Source organism: Eptatretus burgeri, chromosome 16, assembly GCF_056783735.1.
Source record: "Eptatretus burgeri isolate ZD-2024b chromosome 16, Ebu_testis_v1, whole genome shotgun sequence".
NCBI lineage: Eukaryota > Metazoa > Chordata > Myxini > Myxiniformes > Myxinidae > Eptatretus > Eptatretus burgeri.
The window spans coordinates 3,293,809-3,312,350 of record NC_140976.1 but is presented as its reverse complement, the minus strand read 5'-3'; the positions used below and the strand labels follow the sequence as shown (position 1 = coordinate 3,312,350).

The window sequence follows — 18,542 nt, the reverse complement described above, 5'->3', positions numbered from 1 at the left end:
TGTGGGCGGAAAGAGCAGTTAAAACGAGAATCTCACTCGTAGAGAGCATACCTCCGCCAAGCTGATTACTTTACGTTTTGTATCCTGCTGATAGATCGGATCTGGATTCAGACCTGAACTAAAATCTAATAAGCTTGTCACCTAACCAACTCGTCCACCAAGTTTCATCCGACTCCATCCATAACATTTTGAGATATTTTGTTCACAAACAAACAAACAGACAGACAGAGGTGAAAACATAACTTCCATCTCCCTTCGGTGGTGGAGGTAACAAATATGAAGTAAATACCTTCAATGGAACCGATAAAAGGGAATCCCTTTCTCTCACTGTGATTTTAGTTATTTTTTACTTATTTGTCCTGATTTTATTTCGCTCGTTTTAACAGCAATGTAATTATTCTCAACACCACAATCAGAAATGAGTCGTCGTCGTCGTCGTCGTCTCTCCAATCCGTGCAACAAACTTTTACTCCATCATATTTTCCTCCTTTCTGGATCACGACGATAAAGAGGCATCCGCTTTCCTTTGTCTGATCGATTAGAACTGCCCCATGCTCAACAGCATTTTATCTTTTACACCCCAAAACTGACTTCAGAATAAAAAATTATAATGATGACAAGATGTAAATGTGACTGAGAGTCCACCTGGAGGTGGCCATGTGAAGAATAGTCCCAGTCATTTTAAGGGTGCCTAACTCACATTGTTGTTTTTGTTGTTGTTTATATTCTGTAAATTATTTATTTTCCTCCTTGTACCAGATGTTGTAATTGTTCACGACGCAGAGGGTGCTATTTAGCATGCGTTTGTACTTCCGGTGCTCACCATTGGGAAAACGGCATGACAAGAAGGAAGCTATTTTGTGCGAGTGGTCATCATTGAGATGTGCACCGCGTCAGGGATGTATGCATGGTCTCCTGCAGATAGACTCTACTGACTGACGTGACCACGCGGATGGAGAGATCTCTCGGGTTTCCTTGCGGTCTCGAACCATTCGTGGTGAAGCTTTGTTTTCTAACTCTAAGATAATTTGCCGGTTCTAGTTGCACCGTCGGCCCACGAACACTCATCAGATTGTATCAGAGGATGATTGCTTTCATGACTGGTGGTAATTGTACGTACTGGGGGTCCAGTTGTTACAGTTGTGCTTGAATGACATGGTTCAGACATCATTCCTCCATGCTCAGGATGGTTTACAGCCTGATGTGCCATCCAGGTGACACCATTGTCCTCTGCAGATAACCAAGCTGTTTTTGACGCTGTATTGGCTCGGTAAACTGGTGGTTAGACAAGTCGTTGTGCTGGTTAAGTTATCGCAGTGGTTTGTGACCGTAACCAGAATAGCACAGGGTGTGGTGAACAAGCAAGCTCTGAGGGTAATAAACACAGTCAATCAAATTTCATTCACCTCCGTCCATCTTCGAAGATGGATGGAGGTTACTGTTTTCACCCCTTTCTGTTTGTTTGTTTGTTCGTGAACAGTATTACGGAAAAACTCCTCGACGGATTTCGACGAAACTTGGTGCGGGGGTTAGGTATGGTCCAAGGATCATGCCATTAATTTTTGGACTTGGTCACCCCCCCCCCCCAAAAAAAAATTGCTCGAGAAAAAAAAAACATTTTTGCATTTCTACATGTTTTAAGTGATTTCCAACCCCCCCCCCCCAAAAAATAGATAATTTTTTTTTTGCATTTCAACATGTTTTAAGTGATTTCCAACCCCCCCCACAAAAAATTACCCCCCCCCCTCAAAAAAAATTGTAAGAGAAATTTTTTTTTGCATTTCTACATGTTTTAAGTGATTTCCAACCCCCCAAAAAATTGTTAGAGAAAACTTTTTTTTTTTGCATTTCCACATATTTTAAGTGATTTCCAACCCCCCCCCCAAAAAAAAAGTCACCGTCCCCCCAAAAAAGGGAAAATTTTTTTGCATTTCTACATGTTTTAAGTGATTTCCAACCCCCCCCCCCAAAAAAAAAAATTGTTTGAGAAAAAAAATGTTTGCAACTTTTTTTTCACCAAAACTTCGAAATTTTTTTTTGCATTTTTTTCAGGTTTTAAGTGATTTCCACCCCCCCCCAAAAAAAAAATGTTGGAGAAAAGAACTATAACTGTCAGCACTGTTGACATCATATTTAATGAATAAGATATAAGGTTCACTTGAGTGACCCAGCAGTATTGGCGGCGGAGGTTTTGCACTCTCCCGAGTGCTCCCCCTCTAGTTGCTGTCTGTTTCACTTGAAGTGGAGAGCCCCATGTTACACAAATGCACACAAATTTATCGTGCTTCACTCAGCGAAGATGGGAAACAAAATGGGGCCTTGTGGTCATGTGATGACATATCCTCCAATCAAAATGGCGCCTTGTGGTCATGTGTTGACGTATCCTCCAATCGAAATAGCGCCTTGTGGTCATGTGATGATGTGTTCTCCAATTACGATAGTTTTCACTCAAACTGAGTTCACCAAACTCGAGTATTCTCTGGCACGGCTTCATCACACCAACCTCCCTCCAACACACCCAAACTCCCTCCAACACACCCAAACTCCCTCCATCACAACTAAACCTCCCTCCAACACATTCTCCCTCCCTCCAACACACCCAAACTCCCTCCAGCACACCCAAACTCCCTCCATCATACCCAACCTCCCTCGAACACACCCAAACTCCCTCCATAATACCCAACCTCCCTCGAACACACCCAAACTCCCTGCATCATACCGAACCTCCCTCGAACACACCCAAGCTCCCTCCATCACACCCAAGCTCCCTCGAACACACCCAACCTCCCTCCATCACACCCAACCTCCCTCGAACACACCCAAACTCGCTCCATCATACCCAACCTCCCTCGAACACACCCAAACTCCCTCCATCACAACAAAACCTCCCTCCCTCCAACACATCCTCCCTCCCTTCAAAACACCCCAACTCCCTCCAGCACACCCAAACTTCCTCCATCACAACTAAACCTCCCTCCAACACATTCTCCCTCCCTCCAACACACCCAAACTCCCTCCAGCACACCCAAACTCCCTCCAGCACACCCAAACTCCCTCCATCACACCCAACCTCCCTCCATCATACCCAACCTCCCTCGAACACACCCAAACTCCCTCCATCATACCCAACCTCCCTCGAACACACCCAAACTCCCTCCATCATACCCAACATCCCTCGAACACACCCACCCTCCCTCGAACACACCCAAACTCCCTCCATCATACCCAACCTCCCTCGAACACACCCAAACTCCCTCCATCACAACAAAACCTCCCTCCCTCCAACACATCCTCCCTCCCTCCAACACATCCTCCCTCCCTCCAACACACCCAAACTCCCTCCAGCACACCCAAAATCCCTCCAGCACACCCAAACTCCCTCCATCACAACTAAACCTCCCGCCAGCACGTTCTCCGTCCCTCCAACACACCCAAACTCCCTCCAGCACGCCCAAACCCCCTCCAGCACACCCAAACTGCCTCCATCACACCCAACCCCCCTCGCACACACCCAAACTCCCTCCATCAAACCCAACCTCCCTCGAACACACCCACACTCCCTCCATCATACCCAACCTCCCTCGAACACACCCAAACTCCCTCCATCATACCCAACATCCCGCGAACACACCCAACCTCCCTCGACCACACCCAGACCCCCTCCCTCATACCCAACTTCTCTCGAACACACCCAAACTCCCTCCATCACAACAAAACCTCCCTCCCTCCAACACATCCTCCCTCCCTCCAACACATCCTCCCTCCCTCCAACACACCCAAACTCCCTCCAGCACACCCAAAATCCCTCCAGCACACCCAAACTCCCTCCATCACAACTAAACCTCCCTCCAACACATTCTCCCTCCCTCCAACACACCCAAACTCCCTCCAGCACACCCAAACTCCCTCCAGCACACCCAAACTCCCTCCCTCACACCCAACCTCCCTCGAACACACCCAAACTCCCTCCATCATACCCACCCTCCCTCGAACACACCCACACTCCCTCCATCATACCCAACCTCCCTCGAACACACCCAACCTCCCTCCATCACACCCAACCTCCCTCAAACACACCCAACCTCCCTCCATCACACCCAACCTCCCTCGAACACACCCAAACTCCCTCCATCATACCCAACCTCCCTCGAACACACCCAAACTCCCTCCATCACAACAAAACCTCCCTCCCTCCAACACATCCTCCCTCCCTCCAACACACCCAAACTCCCTCCAGCACACCCAAACTCCCTCCATCACAACTAAACCTCCCTCCAACACATTCTCCCTCCCTCCAACACACCCAAACTCCCTCCAGCACACCCAAACTCCCTCCAGCACACCCAAACTCCCTCCATCACACCCAACCTCCCTCCATCATACCCAACCTCCCTCGAACACACCCAAACTCCCTCCATCATACCCAACCTCCCTCGAACACACCCAAACTCCCTCCATCATACCCAACATCCCTCAAACACACCCAACCTCCCTCGAACACACCCAAACTCCCTCCATCATACCCAACCTCCCTCGAACACACCCAAACTCCCTCCATCACAACAAAACCTCCCTCCCTCCAACACATCCTCCCTCCCTCCAACACACCCAAACTCCCTCCAGCACACCCAAACTCCCTCCATCACATCCTCCTCCCTCTCTCCCTCCATCACATCCTTACTCTCTCCCTCCAGCACACCAACTTTTCTTCCTCCATCACACTTCGTCGCTACTGCTGGACTCCTGGGGTGTGTTCCTTTAGCAAGACCAGTTGTTCCGTATCAACCGCTTCATGAACCGCTTTGCAATGTGTTCCAGGTTTTTCTGAGGAATTGGATCTCCAGAAAGGCAATAATGGAGAGAGAATGTTCTGACATTCAATCTGAAATGGCATCGTAAGTTTTATTCTTTCACTGCTGTTGATCATGGAAAAGATTCCCTGGTACCTTTTGAAAAGAGGAGGTAATTGTGTGCTGGTACCCTGTGCGATCTAAATTTGTCTTTAGGTACAGGGTGGTGTGCTACAGCTGCTGCATAGCCTCGCCTCCTGGTTAAACTCCCAAAAACTGCACCCCCCAAAGTCCAGGTTCTCCCCACACCTGTCCTTTCTTGTTCCTTTTCCCCCCATTTGTGGAATTGCCTTCAAACCCACTTTTCTCTGCAGAGCTTCAAGCAAGTGGTGCATCGCTCCAGCACCCCCCACATCCTACCAGTTATCTTTTCTATCCCCAGTAACCCTTTCCAACCCAACACTCTTTCTTGCAGGTTTCCTCCCATTCTCACTCTCCTCGTTTGTTGTTCGTTCCTCCCCTTGCTTGTGTCTCACTGTGGGCCCCATTGTCACCATACATTCCCTTCTTTCCCTCCATTTCCTCATTCTTCCATGAGTCTCAATTTTGTATATAAATGAGGCTGTGCGAGTTTTAAAAGAAAAAGGTCCAAAGTTGAAAAGCCAATCTGAAGAGTGTTCCATTTAGCAAATTGTGACTGCAATCTTCTTCTTCTTCTTCTTCTACTTCTTCTTCTTCTTCTTCTCTTCTTCTTCTTCTCTTCTTCTTCTTCTTCTTCTTTTTCTTCTTCTTCTTCTTCTTCTTCTTCTTCTTCTTCTTCTTCTTCTTCTTCTTCTTCTTCTTCTTCTTCTTCTTCTTCTTCTTCTTCTTCTTCTTCTTCTTGTTCTTTTTCTTCTTCTTCTTCTTCTTCTTCTTCTTCTTCTTCTTCTTCTTCTTCTTCTTCTTCTTCTTCCTCTTCTTCTTCTTCTTCTTCTTCTTCTTCTTCCTTAAATTCTTGCTGTATCATCTCTTTTTCTCTCTTTTTTTACACTTTCACAGGTCGTCTGCATGTGAATACTGTGAGGTCCAAAACCAACAAGAACACACAGTCCAAAACGAAAAGGATACACTCATTGGAAATATTGACTTCAATGTTTCAAGCCTCAAGCCAAGCCGATCCAATTTCAAGTCCCACAAAAATGCTCAAGTAGGTGAACGCTTTGCACCAGGTGATGATTCAGGCCAAAATGTGAAACGATTGGGACTCATTAGACTTGTGTTTCTTGTCATGACACGTTCTGTTTGTCCAACTACTCCCCCCCTCCACCCACAGTTCATACGTGTAAAGAATGACACATGTCCTGCTGCGTTGTATGACTTCGTCACCGAGGATTGGAAGCGGGGAAAGCCAAACTTGGTCATTTCGGTGACCGGAGGAACTTCAGGCATTGAGATGAAACGTACTCTCAAGGAGGTCTTCAAACGAGGGCTAATGAAAACTGCTCAAAATACAGGTGTGTTCTATAAACCTGTGACATGCACAGGTAATGTCAAACAAAATTAAAAAGGTACACAGCAGAGTGACAGTTTATAGATGGGTCGAGACTCGAACCTGGTAATCACCAGAATGATGGTTTGTAGCTTGGTCGAGATTCAAACCCAGGCTACACAGTTCAGAAGCGAGTGTGCTAATGTCTCATCCAGGCGATACTTACAGTCCATCCACATCTACAACAAACCAAAGGATTAAATCCCTTCCATCCATTTTCATTTTTAACCTCAGCTGCTTCACCGTTCTAACGTTTTTCATTTATTGTCTTTAAAACCTTATAATCGGGTTTAGCTCACCTGGAACGTAGTTCCGGAGACCTTATGTGATGGCATGTCATGCATCCGAAATACTTGCAAATTCTTCATGGAAATTACATGAACGATTCCGATGAAACTTTACCTCAACCTTCATCACCCGTGATGTACCAAAGTGCGGAGTGGGGTAGGGGTTGTTCCCCAAAATATGTATTTTCTTTCTTCTCCGAAACTACGCACACAATTCCGATGAAACTTGACCTCAACCTTCATCACCCGTGATGTACCAAACTTTGTTCACGGCATTAAAAAACAACCGCAGGTATTTACTTTCTTGTCCATTCCACATTTTGTGGATCATCCATGCCTACCAGTGGTTCCCTGGTTATCTTATCCAGCAACTACCAGGTGAGTGCCGAGGGGTGGTGCCCCTATGTTTTTATTGATACATTCAAGCACAAGTGTTCTTTGGAGTAAACAACATTCCCTGTGTCATGTATGTCCACGTGAGAGCAGAATCTAAGTATTCGGCTTTCATCCCATTTTTTTTTTGCCCTTTTGTGGATCAAATCTCATGGGATTACATGACCCATGAAGATCACCCTTTGCCAGTTGAGCCAGTGTGTCAGAGAATGTCTCTTTAGATGGGTATGAGGAATTATGAAGGAGTCTGTGGTATGTTATGTGACTGGAAAAAAACCTGTTTTGTTTTTTCAGGAGTATGGATCATAACTGATGGAATCAACTGTAGAGTGACCAAGGTGGTGGGAGAGGCGGTACGAGATTACGAGATTTGCAGAAGATCTCAACAGTCAAAAGTGGTCACCCTTGGGTTTGCCTCTTGGGGTGAAATATGTTACTCGGATAGAAAGCAGATGTTAAAGGTACGTGTATCACATGCAATAAGTTGCACTCAATGCCACAGTGTATTGCGATAAATACCACACTCGATACAAACTGTTAAACAGCCCATCACAAGCACGTTGGTATTGTATTTAATGTTTGTACAATGGTTGTTGACGTGAAAGTTACGTTTTGTTTATAGTTGTTGTTGAATGCAAGATATCGTATCCCAACTTGTAATGTAGATCACTTTACTTGTCAGCTGGTCAGCTGGATGACTGTTCTCTGGATCCACCACTTGGGCTCACCTGCCCTCCTTACAGCACTGTGTTACTACCACAACATGTCTGGCCATTGAAGACGCATCTACGAGTTGTAAGCACCCACGTCCGAGTCCCTCAAGTATTGTCAAAAATGTGCGAAAGCATCAATGGAGGCCATGATAATCGGCCTGACCTTCCCATTTCATCAAGAACATCATGGGGACTTCAATCATGTTTGACTGCCCAACATCACCTCATTCTCTCATCCATTTCCATTACTGGGCTTAACAACATCCTCTGAGACCCATCCTGTGCAGTTCCTCTCTGGAGATGCCTCAGCATAATCATGAGCAAAGATCTCAATACGGGTGTCTTGAACTTCATTCTTCTCCCAACACAGCACTTGCACACCGTTAGGAAGTTGCAAACTCCTACTGACACCGTATAAACTATTACGGTGCAAACAAAACACTAACGCCAATAAGGTCGGTAGATCAGGTTCTCTAACGAAGGCTTTTATTCAAGCCTTGACACGCTGCCATACCGGCCGGGATAATGACTCACGCACGTGCGTGGAGCCGTACATGATAAAACCACAACAACAACAACAACAACAACAACAACAACAACAACAACAACAACAACAACATTAATGGCGTAATTGCCTCTTGGGTCTTCCTTCTGGTTTCTGAAAGAACATGAATATGGACTACAAATGAAACTTGTAAGTCTCAACTACGAATGAAAAAATCACGAACATAGTATAACGATTTTGCAAGGAACTGTATGTTGAGATAGAGACTACATATATGCAATGTGGTTGTTGGAGTGACACAAAATTGTTAGCACGAAAGTTTTCTTGGTCTTCCGTTCGTCTCCATGATCCACTAATCACTGCACAGCCACGCAGGAGGGCGGCGTGAGCGGAAAGACCTCCTCGTTGAAGGTGGAGAGTAAGACTTCTTCGAACTGACCGGTTCAGCAGACGAAATGCCAGCGTGTGTGTCTGGTGGCCTGATAATAGCCTCTGGTGGTGTGGGTAGCATAATCGATTCCGATAGGGCATGACCCGTTGTATCTCATGAGAGTTCTTGTTATGAAATGGTCCCTTGGCTGGGCACAATGGAGCCAGGTGTGACCGGTGAAAGATGGTGGGGCGAGGTCAGCTCAGAATCGGACTCGGAACCTGAAGTTGATTCTTGGCCTCTAACAGGGCCATACTGGGTCTGACCCACTATTGTAGGCGCAACAAGATAGCAGTCACATACTCGAACGTCGTAGGTTTTGCTGCGAAGGTGTGAACTTTCTGAGTTGGCACCATCCATCGTCACGAGAAATCGGTGTCACCATATACTTGTCATGAGCTTTGCTCTGTCATCCTTGAGGAAAACGAGGTCACCAATGCAGAAATGGGGAGTTGCAGTTGTGGTGGAATGGCTGCGAGATTTCGCCAGAGTGCTTGGGGAATGTTTTTCCTTCCTGCTAATATTCTGATTGAAAATTAGCTGTCTGACATCGGTAACTGCTCACCAGTGAGTTGGTCTCGTTGTGTCCAGACCTCTCTAGCGGAGAAGCCGTCTCTGCGTATACGCTGATTCATGTTGCCTGTTGCCAATGCTAAGGTAACTTCAGATAAAGGGCCACCCTCTTGGGACACACATGAGCATTCTAAGCCAAGCTCTTCATTAGCTCATTCGGCCACCAGATTTTTGTTACAGTTTTTGGTTTGAACGACCTGAAAGTGGATGCCGTGTCTTTTCATTGTAGGATTGTTAACCAAGGCGACAAATCTGGGTGCGAGGTCGACCCGTATGGTAAAGGGGATATCTCCCAGGAGGCGTAGCTCTGCACACATTGTAAGGATGGCATTGCATAACTGGTCTTGTCTTTCGCTATCAATAAGCTTCGTCGATGTGTGAGAGGACACTGTCTCTCGGAGGACGGAGATATGCTGACGATACCTGCACATTACATCTGCGGCGTATGATGCCCCGACAACAGTCGGTGGCTCCGTTGATGACTGAGGATGTGGATGCACAGGCAATGACCTTATCGACTGGCAATGGTGACATGACGAGGAGATGGAATCAGTGGTCCTTTCAATGTTTAAGACAAAAAAAATACCTGTTGAAGGCACGCTTAATTTGTTGTTTCGATGGTTGGTTGAACCTGATGTGTAAAGCGGTCAATAGTCCATCAACCACTGAGCGGGGGATCACGATCCGTTCACGAGGGGGCTTGAACGGTTGATTATCTCTGACGACTGGGAGGCCATCGTTAGCCACAGTCACGACTCTGAGGTACCTCTTGATGTCCCCCACCTTTGTCAATTTTCAAGCTGGGCAAGAACCTTGGATTAGGTGAGAATGGGTGCGTCTGAGGTCAGGGCACTCCAATTGTTTAGCATGCCAAACAACGCGGCTCGTAAATGGCATTCTGGCTGTGCCCTCCAGTACTTCACCTTCAGAGACACTGCGCACGATGGAAACCTCCATTTCTTCAATAAACTTGCATACTTGACAGTTTGCGTTGAGAGACTCTCGGGGGTTGCGACTCCCAAAATCAGACGGCAAGTTGGCGATACCATCAATATGCCTAACCTGCACACAGTAACGGCTGGCATTGGACAAGAATGAAGTTACTCTGGAACTGGATGAGAATTCGCCGCACATAAGCTTGTTGCACCCTTGAACACAGGGGCGACTATCTGTTAACACTTGGGCACTGTGGTGAGACTGGACGATGAAAGGTGCGAAATGTCAGATGGCTGCTCCAATACACAGGGCTTCTACCTCACAAGGCAGCCATGTGACCTGGTGCTTTCGGAGTTTCGCATTGATGAACCCCGCTAGACGCAAGATGCCATCTCTGTGCGCATACAATGAAGCTGCAATTCCTTTGTTCTTGACAGATCCATCAGTGACAATCCACAGCACATCATCAGGTCTAGCTATAACAACAGTCTTGCAATTCTTCAACGCATATTCTGAGCAGATTTGAAGGCATGACGTAACTCATCAGACCACACTATCTTCTCACATGAAGCTTTGACCACGGTAGCCATGTCCAGAGGGTCAAGCAGGTCAGCATAGCCATGTCAGACTCGGCTGAGAACTTTGTATGCTCCCACAAATGACCGCAAAGCCCGAACAGTTGAGGGGGGCTCCACTGCGGAGAGGCTAGCAACCTTGTGGGGGCTTGCGCTCAATGTTACGTTATGCCATGTCCATCCCAGCACTGTGGTTGACCTTGGGCAAATAATAGCCTTTACCGCTGAAAGACATAAGTTGTTCTTTCACAATGCGACCAAGACTTGGCACCTGTTGTTAAGTGCATTTTCAGGTGTATCGCCACCTATGTAGAGATCATCAGCCATCTTGGTTACACAGCCTTCCTGCATATAAGCTCCACCAAGACCTGAGACATGAGCTCTTCTCAGCAAGTCTCAGAGCCGAGCATTCCCATCGCCGACCTCGTGTAGACACGGATTCCTTTATAAGGAGTAGCAACACCACAGTACTTCATGGAGTCATGAGATAGTGGGATTTCGTAGAAGGCCTTTACAAGATCAGTGGTGATGATACACTGCCATCTTGCACTCTGTCGCAGCATGATGTCAACATTGGGCATCAGGGAGGGTTGGGGTTTACTGTATTGTGCTACCTCACCAGAGGATGTGACGAGGCTACTCCCTCCACTTGGCTTCTTGATAAGGAAGGAAGGGTTTAAATACTCTACACGAACGTTGATGTGTTCGGGCTTAGCCACAATGCCTGCAGCTTCCAGTTCATCAAACTTCTCTTGCAGTTTGTCTAAATTACTCTTGTTATATTGAGGGAGTCTCCACTTCCTCTGTGGAGGTAACGTTGGACCCATGTTTACAAAGGCCTCAATCTTGCCGCGAGCTCCGTTATATTTGGAAATTTGGGGATTAAACACGTTGTCATGAGCCTTGTTGATTTGGTGGAACTGATCGTGCAATTCAGTTGATAGGTAGTTATCAGGATCGACGGAATCGCTGGATGAAAACGGAGGAGCAGCAGCTGACATGATAGTTACACTTGTAGGAATGCAATCTCCGCATGCGTCTCTGGTAAAAACGATCACCCTTGCCTGGCAGACATGTTCGATCAGTATTGGAGAGGCAGTCTTGTTGGTAACGCGCACGGCCCCGCTGATGGAACGGGTTTCTTGAGGCTCAGGCCATGCATGTTCGTGCATGCATGTTACCATCCCAGTGGAGTAAAAGAGGTCCTTTCAGGGAGAAGTCGTCTTCCTCGGCGGCAGCTGCTTCTCTACGTCCCTCCATACGAGAACGTCGTACAGAGCTCCAAGATAGGGTGATGTCTCCGATATCATGACCGAGGGTCTTGGCGACAGCTCCGGCCACGAACACAGCCCCGTGATCTGGCAAGTTCACGCGATCCAGCGCTGCTACAACATCTGGAGATCGGAAAATGTTCTTTGGTTTGGGATTGGATGAAGTAGCCCAATGAGCTTCTGTTTTACTGCAGCCAGGGGTCTCTGATGACGTTGAGGGAGCTATATATTCATCCTCCAGACTTTCAGATTCAGATTCACCTGACGTAGACGATAGCGGTTCGCTTTCAGTTACCTTCAGCTTGCGGCTTTCCCTTTTCGCGTAACGTTGCCGAGCTAAGTCTTCATTTTCGTCTCTTTTTCGTTTATTTTCCTCTTTAGAGTAGGTGACTAAATCAGCTCCAGCCATGCTACGAGAGAACGCACTCTCTCGCTGATGCTCCAGGAAGTCACGGTCGGCACTGATCACTATTTCCGACAATGCATTGGCTGTCGCTACGTCGAATAACTCCTCCAGGTCTGAGAGAAATAGATCATTGTTCATTTCACCAGTGTCGTTGTCCCTTTTGCGATTTTTCTTTAGTTTTAGATATCTCTCCTGGAGCTTTTTCAGCTTACGTACGCATGCATACGGACATTGCGTGAGCAATCTAGCTCTATTCCACACCTCAATCACTTCATAACACGTGATTCTATAGCTCTCAGCAAGAGTCTTGTTCTCGGTAACATGATGGAATTGTAAGAGGTGGAGAACATCCAGTCTACGTGGCAATCTTCCGGCAGAAAGCTGTGATATCGATGCTCCCAGTAGCCAGCTTTCAGAAGAAGAATGGACTCCGAGCTTCAACACCATCACTTAACCTAAGCCAAAGAAACGATGGACCAAAAATATGACATGATCAGCACAATATATTATTGAAGAGTGCGGCTGCTCAAGACACGCGAGTCTAAAACCAACCACCCTCACCGTTCCCACTCGTGCTGCCACCCCCTTCTATCGCTGTAACAGAAGCACCACTACGCCGCTGGTTTGGCAGGGGGGGGGGGCAAACAGGAGTACCAACAATCCATCTCAAAATGATGCAAATTTCACTCATCAGCCAAAAAGCCTCATCTTTGAGCGACTGCGAAACGTTATCGTAGGACCACAACAATTCACAGGAAAATAAGTATATCATAGTGAACAAAAACAAGCCATGTGGAGGGAACATTCAGACAACTTTATATTTTTCATATTGATCATGGACCACTCTAACATATATTATATATATATATATATATATACATATATACATATATATACATATATACATATATATATATATATATATATATATATATATATATATATATATATATATATATATATATATATACACATATATTGTTGCGGAAATGGCCCTTCGTCTGTTATTAAATATAGGATTAGCCCAGATCCCCCATTAAATGCATGTTTAGCCAGGTTGTTTGGTAAATGGACGCGACATGTGTGTCAGGAGGTGTCAGAAGCTGTTCATCGTTGGTATATTGGTGGGGGACCGAGAGGTTCTTCTTTTTCCTTCCTCTCTCCGGACAATAGTCCCCGCCCAGCACTGAGAGGGGGAGTGGCCTAGAGAAGGAAGTGAAACTGAAGGGAGGAGCCAGTCAGTTTTGAGGCGAGCGAGTGAAGGAAAAGACTGCAGGAACGCCGGGGAAGGCGGTGGTGAAACTGAGTGCCGGTGAGGCGCGATCGCCTAAATAGGGCTGGCTGTGTGTGAGTCATTAGTCGGCTTTGAGGCGAGCGAGGGCCGAAAAGGAGAAGTGAAACTGAAGAAGTAAAACTGCAGTGGGCTTCGAGGCGAGCGAGCAAAGGAAAAGGCAGTGTGAATCTGCCGGGAGAGGAGCTGAAGCTGAATGCGACGAGTCTGCGATCGGCAGTGGTGAAACTGAGTGCGGAGGTGGGGCGCGATCGGCTTTCGTGAGGAGCACATCGACAGGTTCATCCGGAGTCCAGTGACGGAGCCTCTGACTGTCCCTACTCACCTCACAGCTCGACGACGTCCTGGAATCCCATGGACCCAGCCTGCAGAGCCCAACACCTCGATTTGGCCTGGTCTGGTGAACAGGCCAGGCCTGGACTTGTATGCTGGACCTTATGAGAAACCAGCTGAAACCCACCATCGACCTGACGGTCTGGTGCAGTCGATCTCGCGGGGTCTGAACGTCCTAGGCTGCGTGCATGAGGGCTGCGGCACATGGACGAGCGCCATTTTGCCACGCGGCGTGTTTGAGCTTGGGCGCTCGAATCCGTAAACATCGGCTTGTCACGAGCCACATTCGTGCCTTTGACACTTTCCTCTCATTCATGAAACATCACCAAGTACTCTGTGTCTTGTCTGCATGCTGTCCATGTCTCGTCTGCATGTTGTTTAAGGCTTATCTCGTTAGGGTCCCCTTCAAAACCCGTAATCCGTAGCTCTCTAGTTAAGAACGGGTTTTCGATTAATTATAACATTGTCGTGAATGCTTTGCTTGTGTCGTGTTCCTCGATGTCCATAATAAATGTGGCTGATTCGTATGAAGTTGCCGCTTTGAATTAATTTGTGCCGTGCCGAGGAACGATCCACTCGATTTGGATATAAAAACCAAAATGGTTACAAACTGGCAGAATTCGCTCGGTATCTGACAAAACCAGTCTGTAACCGGAGTCTATTTCCCCAACTGGTAAGGTCCAGGGGTACATTGGTATCGCGATTCGCGACGCGTGACCCGAGGCCTGTGCTGAACCAGCCGGCGTTATAACCCCGGAGATGGCGGTGGTTCGGGTGGCGCCGAATCTGTAACATTTGGCTGTCGAGAGTAGGGTGAGAAAACCCAAACTGGTTACGGACAGTGATTGACGCCATCGTCAGAACCCCCCCACCCCCGAACCTTAACAATATATATATATATATATATATATATATATATATATATATATATATATATATATATAGATATATATATATATATATATATATATATATGTATATATATATATATATATATATATATACACACACACATATATATATATATATATATATATATATATATATATATATATATATATATATATATATATATATATATACATATATTGTTACGAATTTGGAATTCGATTGCACACAACATACAGGTTCCTTTCGTCAGCTATGTCGATAAGTGCTTGTTCCCAAGATAGCTCAACTTCCATTGTTTAAATGTTCAGAAATCGATTAGATGAGCTGCGGATCGATTTAATAGTTAGGGAACGAAACAATGGAGACGTCCCTCCCCCTCTTCTGCAAAGAGGAAGAAGAACCCTGCCGTCCCGTGATTCATGATGTCAACAACACCCTCCTACCCGTGGTTGAGCGGGGGATGGATCACGAGGGCATGAGTCACGTCGGGTGTGGAGGAAGGGGTGGAGAAGGATAAGAGGAGATCCTTTCTTGGTTCGTGTGCGGAGTCCTGTGTTCGGAGTTGATGGGATAGGAGTCGTTCAGCAGGCCGTCGGGTCCTGCTTGGCTTGGGTTCGGGTTGAGGCCTTCGGAAGCTTTTTGCTTCTGCAGAGGAGTTGTTCTGTGGGCCTTTGGCTTTTGCTTGACTCGGTCGACTTCTTGGAGAGCTGCGAGTGGAGGCTTCTTCTTCTTCTTCTTGGTTCGTGGAGCTCTTTGTTCTCCGTTTGGTTCCTGGCTTGGTGCGACTCATCGACCTCTTCTTGGAGGTGGTTCCTCGGGGAAGCGGTGCATCGACAGGAAGGATCGGCGTCTCGTCTCACCAGCACGTGTTGAGAAGCGTGGGAGGATTTGCGGGAGCTCGGGAAGGATCGCGGCTCACGGCGATTGGATCCAGCTCGCTCTCGCTGGAGCCTGGGTCTGAACAACTTGAGGACCACACGAGGTGGAGAAGTTCGAGATGGGCTCTGGGTTTCAGCTCACCTGTCTTCCGAGCTGGAGCTCGTTATTGAAGGCCTCTGCCACCATTTCTTCGGTCTGTGTGTGTGTGCGTACGTGTGTCCGTGGGCCTGTCTCATAAGTCGGAAATTGTTAAGTGCTTTGTGTGCTGTAAATGATTGTATTGCATTTCGTAAAGTCGGTATAGTTCTGCTCTTACGTGCTTCCCAAGTTCCCCATTATTATTAATAAATACCCCAATTGTTAAATGTTTCCAGCTTGTCCCGTCGATTCTTTCATTGACTGAGCATTCCGTGTGTTGGGAGTGAGAAAGCCGTTGGTTTGCCATAAAAAGGGGACATTTTGACCGACGGTTCTCGGCGATTACGCCGCTCGGAATCGCGCACGGGACAGACTCGCCTCGGTGGTTTGTTCCTCACGAGTTCCGTCGAGGGTGGAATACCCCGGGAGTTGGATCACGTGGGTATTTAGGTTCATTGAAGATTGGCAATCGACCCTACCCCACGTGATCTGCCCATTGGCGTATTTCGGTTCTTGTACAAGGACTCGTCGACTCGGACTTATCCGGGCGGTGATCTATCTTCAGGGCGATCGGTCGGGCCGACTCGACTTGCGGCTCCGTTCAGAGCGGTCGGTTGGCGGCCGATCCCCCAGCCCGTAACAATTGGTGTTCAGGAGTGGAGATACGAACCCTCCGCCTCCGTAGCAAAATTCACGGAGTCGGATCAGGGGTATACGGAGCAACCCCCCCCCCTCTCCGTGTCCCCAAACGACGAGCGTTATAAATTTTATTCCCAGCACGCAAAATGTTCAGGCAAAGCGAGCAGGGGCAGGAGGGATTAGGAATGGATTTGGAAATGTTAGAATCTATGGCTCAAGACGAAATGACCATGCAGGACACTCCCATTTTGCAGGTTGACTATTCCCCGCAAATAAATGCAGAGTCCGCAATGGGCGCAGCGGCGGGGGCCGTGGTGTATGACACCCCCTCCCCTCCTCCGTCCAAATCCCTCCTCGGTCCCCGGCGGATCCGTGCCCGATAATGGCGAAGCGACTGCCACCGGGCCACCTGACATGGGCCAGCTATTATAAATATTGCTTGCAAAAATGGATGAAAACGCACTCGAGGGGAAAAACGAAATGAAAGAAATGCGGGGTGAAATGCAGCGCATGGGGTTGAGTCTCCAGGCAGGGCAAAAAGCAGTAAGTCTGGGCATAAGAGGCATAATGGCGCATGCACGTGGCAAAACGCGGGCAGTGGAGCTCAAAATGGCGATGCCACGTGCTGGAGCGAGCGAACTGAGGGGGAGTGTGGACTGTGTCGGCCCCGCGGTGGTGGATAAAATAATACGAGAGACATGTTGGATGAGACTCGTAACGGCAGAGAGAGTGACAGTGACGGAGAGGGAAAAATTAAAAGGGGAGACCGAAACGTGCAAGACGAGACACGAGGTGACGACGGCTGAAATAATAGTGGAGACGAAGGAAACGAACAAGGTGATGGAAACGCAAATAGTCACGGAAACAGAGACACAGGAGAGAGAGGATGAATTGAACGGGGTGGAAGATACTAAAAATGAACACGCACACACACAGAGGTAGCGAGAGACCATGGGGGGAGCTCGGGGAAGGTGTCGTGACCCGGTGCAAGCAGCTGGATAGCCTCCTTCAGGAAAGAGGGGAGGGAATATTCCCCCTTGAAGCAGATCACGACCAGGTGGGTCCGGTCGAGCTTTGTGAGGTGGAACGGGCGAGAGTTGCGAACGGGTGCACACGGAGCTTGGGGGTTATGGAAACCCCGGGACCCCTTGTGGTGGTGCTAATTCCCAGCGTGGTTGTTCCGGTGTGTGTGGTGTCAAAATGTGTGTGCGAGTGTGCCGAAATGCGTGCTTTCCAGCACGCATGGTGTGGATGAAGCACTGTGTGTGGATGAAGCACCGTGTGTGGATGAAACACGGTGGGTGGATGAAGCACCGTGTGTGGATGAAGCACCGTGTGTGTATGAAACGCCGTGTGTGGATGAAACACGGTGGGTGGATGAAACACTGTGTGTGGATGAAGCACCGTGTGTGGATGAAGCACCGTGTGTGGATGAAGCACCGTGTGTGTATGAAACGCCGTGTGTGTATGAAACGCCGTGTGTGGATAAAGCGCCGTGTGTGTATGAAACGCCGTGTGTGGATGAAACGCCGTGTGTGGATGAAACGCCGTGTGTGGATGAAACGCCGTGTGTGTATGAAACGCCGAGTGTGGATGAAACGCCGTGCGTGCATGAAACGCCCTGTGTGGATGAAACGCCGTTTATGGATGAAACGCCATGTGTGTAAGAAACGCCGTGTGTGTATGAAACACCGTGTGTGAATGAAACGCCGTGTGTGTATGAAACGCCGTGTGTGTTTGAAACGCCGTGTGTGAATGAAACGCCGTGTGTGTATGAAACACTGCGTGGATGAAACACTCTGTGTGTGGATGAAGCACCGTGTGTGGATGAAGCACCGCATGTGGAAGAAGAACCCTCCCGTCCCATGATTCATGATGTCAACAACTCCCTCCCACCCGTGGTTGAGCGGGGGATGGATCACGAGGGCATGAGTCACGCCGGGCGTGGGGGAAGGGGGCGGAGA

General features: G+C 47.8%; 1 protein-coding gene across 10 annotated transcripts in view; it reads left to right on the top strand.

Annotated features, from left to right (window-relative positions):
- LOC147010336 (transient receptor potential cation channel subfamily M member 4-like) overlaps positions 1–18,542 on the top strand; it is a 582,375-nt gene that overhangs the window by 378,246 nt on the left and 185,587 nt on the right. For all 10 annotated transcript variants that reach the window (XR_015052249.1, XR_015052248.1, XM_085858968.1 and 7 more), the window contains 4 exons: positions 4,819–4,895; positions 5,829–5,976; positions 6,103–6,283; positions 7,293–7,459. Coding sequence is in view for 8 of the 10 variants with exons in the window: in XM_085858968.1 (XP_085715094.1) it covers positions 4,819–4,895; positions 5,829–5,976; positions 6,103–6,283; positions 7,293–7,459 (573 nt within the window). In the remaining 2 variants the exon portion in view is untranslated. The remainder of the gene's footprint in view (positions 1–4,818; positions 4,896–5,828; positions 5,977–6,102; positions 6,284–7,292; positions 7,460–18,542) is intronic.